General features: G+C 34.6%; 1 protein-coding gene across 1 annotated transcript; it reads left to right on the forward strand.

The window, feature by feature from the left end:
- Window positions 1-2,235: 2,235 nt before the first annotated feature.
- On the forward strand, window positions 2,236-4,101 carry LOC149166168 (F-box/kelch-repeat protein At1g80440-like). The gene is made up of 3 exons (XM_089430078.1): window positions 2,236-2,256; window positions 3,179-3,340; window positions 3,472-4,101. The coding sequence occupies exons 1-3, from the start codon at window positions 2,236-2,238 to the stop codon at window positions 4,099-4,101; spliced, it is 813 nt and encodes a 270-aa protein (XP_089286204.1).
- Window positions 4,102-8,416: the final 4,315 nt, after the last annotated feature.

Genomic DNA, 8,416 nt, shown 5'->3' on the forward strand with positions numbered 1-8,416 from the left:
AAAGTTTGAGAGATCCTTTGTCTCTTCTATGGTGGTGAAAATCACATCAAACTTTGAGGGTAGGACCCTCAACAGTTTCTCCACAATCCTCCTTTCTTCAAGGGTTTCTCCATGAGTCCTCATCTGTGTAACCAAACCAATCACATGAGTGAAGAATGAGTCAATGGTGTTTGACTCCTTCATGCTCAGATTCTCAAAATCTCTCCTCAACAATTGTAGTTTTGTTGTCTTCACTTTCTCCATGCCTTGATAGGCTGTTTTGAGGGTTTTCCATGCTTCATTGGATGTCTTAGTTGTTGCTATCCTTGGAAACACACTCTGGTCCACTGCTTGATACAACAATACAATGGCTTTTGCATCCTTCTTCCTATTGCTCTTCAGTAGATCTCTCTCTGCCTGAGTTAAGTTGTTAAATTGATTTTCATCTGCTCGTTCTTCAAACCCATATTCAACTAATTCCCATAAATCTTGAGAGATAAATAGAGCTCTGATGGTTATTGACCAGTAGTCATAGTTCTTCCCATTAAACTGTGGGAACTGGGTGTTAAACATACCCATGCCAGTGCTGGTGCTAGCCATTCCTTGCATCCTCAACTATGCTTCAATTTTTTGACTGTGTATTTTAAAACAACTGACTGTTTCTTCAGCAACACAAAAAAAACTTTGTGAAATACCTGAATCCTTTGTTGACTGAGTCTTCACTTTGCTGGAGAGGATTTACTGCTGCAACAAAAGGAACCTTCCTTCAGCTTCTTTACACCTTCAAAGAGCCTGGATCTGCTCTGAACCCATGATGGAAATTTCTGGTAATTTCAAACACAAATTAATTGAACACAGAGCAATGCTCTATTTTTCTCCTGAGGATCTTTTGCACAGGGAAGCCCCAAAAAAATTTCTTGAGTAAAGCAGAGTTTACTGTTGTGAAAAGGGCTTTTACATTTACTGTTGTAGAATAAAAATTCTTACATTTATTTACTGCTGTAATTTTCTAACATGGATTTAGAAATCCTTCACATTCACCCCTCTGTGAAATTTTCATTACATTCAAGCGGCTTTTACATTTACTGTTGTAGAATAAAAATTCTTACATTTATTTAGTGCTATAAAAGCAATTTTCTAACATGGATTTAGAAATCCTTCACATTCACCCCTCTGTGAAATTTTCATTACATTCAAGCTGCTTATCATTCACATTACATATTCAATTCAAAAAAAAACATTTGCCCTAGCACCATACTCATTTCAATGCATATGCTTTACAATTTTTTGTTCGCACTGCTGTGCTTTCCTGGTTTGTTATTTGCTGCAGCTAAAACTCTCCTTCATCCCGGTGTGCTTTTCCAAGTTACAAAGTCAACACTTCAAAACAAAACATATCACTTAGGATACCTTACCATAATTCCGTAAATTTAAAAAAACCTTACCAACTTTTACCCATGACTATGACAGTGCATTAAATACATTAAATAAAAAAAACGACGGTAAAAACAAAACTAATGTTCTGGCAGGTTGAATAACATCTTTGTCATTGACAACGCAATTGTCACACCACCCTCACACAAGCAAACGACTTTTAACATCCAGGGAGTTGGTGGTTTCCGAGTTGTATACTGGACGCGTGGCAGCAACGGATTGTGTAAGAGGCCTTCTGACTAAAACAATCTTTTGAGAATGGTGGTGCGGGGAAGTCTGGGTGGTTTTGCCAACAAAAACAACCTTTTGCGAATGGTGGTGCGGGGAAGTCTGGGTGGTTTTGCCAAACCATGCTGCAGTAAATGCGGTTGAAATTAATATTTCAATAGTAGAAAGTGCCATAACCATGTCTGCCGATATGGCCGCCCAACAAACAGTGATGGCGAAGCTAGGACAAAGTAGGAGGGACTTCATCAACAACACAAAGAAGTAGAAACGAACCAGAATGAAACCCTGATGCCATGAGACAGAACCGGAAAGCTCTGCCCAATAGGAAGGGAAATGCCAAATTCACCCAACGATGTGATTGTCAAAGGGTTTAGTGAAATCATTCATCGTCGTCCGATGGATTTGTTGCATGGAGAACTGTTGATGGGATGATCTCCTCGAGGAAGTGTTAGATCGCTGGAAGGCAACCAGAAGAGCCCTCCCGCCAACTCTTTCGGGAATCCAAGATTCATTATATCAAACTATAGTCTTACAACTTTAGAAGTATACAAATCATTAAATACCAGCGTGCGTAATATCAATTTGTAATCCATTATGTATACACTGCACAGGCTTGTAACAATCCGGTAATTCATACGAGACAAGCGTAATAACTTGGATATTTAATACAATTGGAAAGGTATGAAAACAAATATTTTTTATTATTATTGTTTTTACTACTTATTTAATGTTTATAACAGAGATGTGACATTGATGGCTTAAATATCTTGGCTATGGCTACTCAAATCAAAACAGGTTGGTAATATCAAAACTCATATTAAAGGAGACTTTTTTAATTAATTTATGTTTTTATTTTAATATAATATAATTAATCGAAATGTATTAATAATTTTAATTATTCCAATATTAATTTTAATTTTAATTTAATTATTCTAATATTAATTTTAATTTTAATTTTAATTTTTTAATTTTTACATTTACTTTTATTTTTAATTTTACTATGTAATAAAAACTTAAGCATTACATTCCGATATCTTCCGTCCAACACAAATAAATAGTTAAAGAAATTATTTTAACATACATCAAACTAAATATACCCTTAAATATCTATCAAATTTTATTTTAATTTTCATGAAGTCTAAAAGGTTCATTGAATGGTCAACGCCACTTTAATGATTTATATTTGCATAACAGTTCCATTGAGGTGAAAGCCATTTTACACGTACACGTTCACATTTGTTAACTGTTCCAACGCTTTAACGTTCAAATCTTTAACGGTCACTTCTTGATTAAAGCGAAATGAGTTTTTACTTTCGCTCTGGTAAAATATATATACTCTCTTTGTTCCCAAGCTATTCATAATTTCTCCACTGCACCCTGCAAATTATTAAGCGATACATATTTTCTCCACGGTAACCTGCAAATCATTAAACAGGAAGAGAGCCATGGTACCACAAATACTTCATGATTGTTTTATCATTCTGATATTATTGTTTTAGTCACGACTCATTTTGTTTCTTTTTTTTTTTCAATTCAGGTAGAACGCCAGAGCCCGCGTAGGTCAGAGAGGTTGGCACAGCTGAGACGGGACGGAACTATTCATAATCTTCCCCACGACGTCATTCGACAGTGCTTGCTCAGAGTTCCATATAAATCGCACTCCAACCTCAAGCCTGTTTGCAAAAAAAGGAAAGATATAGTGAGTAATCCTGGGTTTTATAAGGACCGGCTGACCTCTGCAACGAGTGAGCGCTTGATAAATTCTGATAATGCAATGATACTATAAAGAATTGTTAGTCACGACTCATTTTGTTTCTTTTTTCATTTCAGGTAAAACCCCAGAGCCCGCGTAGGTCAAAGAGGTTGGCACTGCTGAGACGGGACGGAACTATTCATGATCTTCCAGACGACGTCATTCGACAGTGCTTGCTCAGAGTTCCATATAAATCGCACTCCAACCTCAAAGCTGTGTGCAAAAAATGGAAAGATATAGTGAGTAGTCCAGGGTTTTATAAGGACCGGCTGACCTCTGCAACGAGTGACCACTTGATCTGTATGATTATGTATTTCAAACTTCCAATACCAGGCACGAAATGTAAGCAGAATACCTGCAGAGTAATAGTATTCGACCCTCTCAGGCGCACCTGGGCAATGCTACGTCCCATTCCACACAGCACTTGTGGAGTTCCATGGTTTCGTAAGTGCGTTTGTGTTAATGGGAAGCTGGTTCTCATGGAAGGAATACATCCGACAAGCACAGTTTATGTTTTTGATTTCGTCACTGCCAAATGGCGCCGAGGAGCCGACATGCCTACACCAAGGACCGGCTTCGTCTGCTCTGTATCTTCTACCACCGGGCTTATCTACGTTGCCGGTGGGCAAGATAAGAAAAATGCTAGGTTCGCAGCAGCACAGGCTTACAATGTGGAAGAAACAAGTGGGAAATTTTGCCTCCAATGACCCAAGAAGTACGCGACTGTTACGGAGTTTTTCTGGGAGAAAATTTCTTTGTATTCGGCGATGGAAACAGTGCACAAATTTATGATCCAAAGACGGGCGTGTGGAGACGAGTGGATGATATGTGGAGATTCGTGCAATCGTTCAGGTGGTCGTCGTTAGTTGCTTCTGGCCACCTGTATACCTTTGGTCGACGACAGTTGATGAAATATGATGCGGAGGACAACAATTGGGTTACCGAAACTGTTATTCCCATAAAATTTTGTGATTCTTGGTGCAAGGCAGAGTGGCGCGGCCATATTTTTTCCCGTGAACATTACAGTATGCATCGTCAGGCTTGTTGTTTGTTAAACCCGTCAACTCACGAGTTGATTGAATTCCACGTACCTGAAAAGTTTAATGGCGTAGCTATAGCCGCTGCAACCGTGGAGATATGATATTATCCGTCATATTTGTATTTGTATTATCGATCTATTCGCTAAACGTATGTTTTACATTGTAATTTTTTTTTAAATAAAGATGTCTTTCGGGTTAAACGCAATCAGAATATAAATGTGAGGGGCATTCTTATCTGTCAATCAATTTCTTTTCCCAGCTTTCATTTTAAAAATGTATTTTCTCATCAAGTTTGATATTTATTTTACTCATTGTTTTGTTTTTATATTAAATATGTTTTTTAAGTTTTATATTATATATGTTTTTTTTAATATTAATTTGTCCAGTAGAAAACTTGAAACGAGAATTTTTTTTTTAAAATTTGAATGCCACATACTACACCATTTACATATGCAGTTTCAATTAGAATAAAAATTATAAAATTGATCAAAAATTATACTTTTATAGTGTTTAAATAAACAAGCCTATCACCTACTTATATATAAATAAAAGTGTTACATTAATAGATCACAAAAAATCAAGAATATGGGGAAGTCATTAGAGTAGGATCTTTAGCATTGGAGTAGTTATATGTTTTATATGGCATTGGACAATGTTTATAAATAGTCATTTCATCCCTCATTTTTCTCTTTCACAATGGTGCCCAAGATGTTTTTAATGGGAATGAAGCTTAATGGTGTTAACACATTTGTTTTAGTGTGGCACTGGTGTGAACAAAGTCAAGAATGTGGTGGGCTAACTCCTTCAGATTTTAGAATCACAGAAAGGGATATTCAATGGAGAGTGACTCAAGATGGCCATCCTCATCACAAATATTGGAAGCTAGAGAAAATTGATATATGGTTACAACCTCTAATGCTAGAGGCAACTTCTACCATGGGGAGAGTGACAACCTCCACTTTGGCTATTGCACATGAACTAGAGAGATTGAAAAAATTGTTAAAAATGACAATACTCAACACACTAGTGGAGGAGATATAGAGACTAAAGATCCCAAGGATAAGGATGAAACAAGAATTGTAGTTGCTAGCACACCACAGGTCATTAATCTAAAAAATAGGAAATGTTGTATACCAACCAACTATTAAATTCAAGAGCAATGAACATGTCAATAGAGTTAGGTGTCTCTAGAACCTAAATGTAAGTATCACACATGGTATGTTAATAGAGTTATATGTCTCAAGAAGTACCTTAATGTAAGTATCACACATGGTATGTTAATAGAGTTATATGTCTCAAGAAGTACCTTAATGTAAGTATCACACATGGTATGTTAATAGAGTTATATGTCTCAAGAAGTACCTTAATGTAAGTATCACACATGGTCCAAACCTTCAAATGGTGCAAGGCATGAAGATGGGAAGGTGGTTAGACAATAAGAAAAAAACTACCTCTCCTCAAAGTCATAATGTCTAAAAATAAGTCCCATCAAACCATCCTAGACAAAACCATGACATAAATAAAAACCAACCATGACAACACCACGTGATTAAGGAAAAATTAGAAAATAAAGTCCTGGATATTACAAGTAATTGAGTGTACACATACCCATTAAGTCCATAAATTCCATAAGACCCCAACATAAATATCACCTAGGGCGGGGGGGAGGGCGCCCATATTACACCATAAAAGTCACAAACGAAAAATGAAGTTGAAACTGAAGTGAACAGTTGCCACCTTCATAAATCAAAGAAATAATGTTATTATAGTTTTGCATGGGCGCACTAGCCATGTAGTCCCCCTCTTAAATGTTTTGATTGGGGTGGGGTGGCTACTTGAATTGTTTTAACAATAATATTTTTTTTAATTATTTAATATAATATATACACATATCCATAGTTCACATTAAAAGGTATATATTGAAATATTTTATTTATGTACCAGGTTTTCCATATTAAAAATGATTTAGTACTATTAATATATTAATAAATGTACGTCGATATTACTTAATCTTGCATAGTGAAATATTTTATATTTTATTGTTATTCATATCTTTTAAACTAGCACAACCACATAAATAAATGTTGTTGATAGACTTAGTATATCAATCACATGCACAACCACATTTTTTATATAAGTCGATAGGCCTCAATGGATATGGATTTAATATTAATATTAATAATAAATATAATAATAATTATATAATAAAATATTATTATCATTATATCATAAATACATAATAATTATAACAATTATAATGACAATGGATAATTATAATTATTTTTATATTATAATAAAATAATAACATTATTGATATTATTAATAATATAATAAATATTGATATTATTAACTGAAGATATTATTAATATTATAAACCCAAAAAATTTATATTATAACCCAAGGGATTTATATTAAACCCTAGTAGTAATATTATGAACCCTATCAATAATATTATACTCTAGGAATATGAACCCTTAGAATAATAAACCCAAGGGATTGATATTATAAACCCAAAGAACTAGTAAACCCAAGGGATTAATATTGTAAACTTAATGCATATAAACCCTAAGATAGATTTTATAAATCCTAAAACAAACATCGTTGAGCATGCTTCATTTTCGTATTGAGACATCTTGTGTCACAATGTGACGTTTGACATTTGTTGACCCTCGTTGGGCATGGTTGACCATGGATGACTATGGTTGACACAATGTGATGTTGGACCATGAGACAATTGTTGTCACAATGTGACCATGATTATTGACCATGGTTTACCATGATTGACCATGATAGACCATGGTTGACCATGATTACATTTCATATTTAGATAACATTTCTCATAATATAATATTGGACCATGGTTGACTATGGTTGAACATGGTTGATTTTCATATTAAGACAATATTTGTCACAATGTGATGTCGAACCATGGCTTCCCATGGTTAACCAAGGTTGATGACGATTGACGATGGTTGAACATGGATAAATTTCATAATGAGACAATATTCGTCACATGTGACATTGGACCATGGCTGACCATCATTATAAATGCATTGGATTTTTATTTAGCCGTAGGATTAATATTATAAATCTTATGAATAATATTGTATCCTAGGAATATCAATCCTTATATTAATAAACCCAACTAATTTATATTATAAACCTAAAGGACTAATAAGCCCAAGGCATTAATACTAAAAATCGAAGGGACTATAAACCCACAGGAATAATATTTAATCCAAGGGATTAATATTATAGGCACTAGGTATATAAACCATAAGATAAACATTATAAACCCTAAAATAAGAATGGTTGACCATGTCTGATATTCATCTTGAGTAAATCTTTGTCATAATGCAGCGTTGGACAATAGCTCACCATGATTGATTTTGTATCAAGAAAATCCTATGATAAACAGTAAGATAAATATTACAAACTAAGGTATATACAGCCTATGATAAATCTTATAAATTCTAAAATAAACATGGTTGACCATTGTGGCCCATGGTCGATCATAGTGGACCATGGTTGATCATGGTTGATTTACATATTGAGACAATAGTTCCACAATATGATATTGGACCATGGTTCACCATGATTTATTTTCATATTGAGACAATATTTGTCATAATGCAACATTGGACCATGGTTAACCATGGTAAACCATGGTTGACCATTAATGACCATGATTTACTATGACTAGCGATGGTTTATTTTCATATTGGGACGATCTTTTTCACAATGTGATGTTGGACCATGATTGACCATGATTGCCCATGGTTGATGATGGATGACCGTGGTTAATTTTCCTATAGAGGCAATATTTGTCACAATGCAACTTTGGATGATGGTTGAGCATGATTATAAATAGAAGGGATTTATATTAAACCCTAGGATTAATATTAGAAACCTTATGAATAATAATATACCCTAGGAATATGAACCCTTATATGATGAGGCTCATCAATAGGTAAATCATAAG

Source organism: Pinus tabuliformis, chromosome 5_1 (genome assembly GCF_031772625.1).
Source record: "Pinus tabuliformis cultivar Carrire ecotype Pingquan chromosome 5_1, CPIR1, whole genome shotgun sequence".
NCBI classification, from domain to species: domain Eukaryota; kingdom Viridiplantae; phylum Streptophyta; class Pinopsida; order Pinales; family Pinaceae; genus Pinus; species Pinus tabuliformis.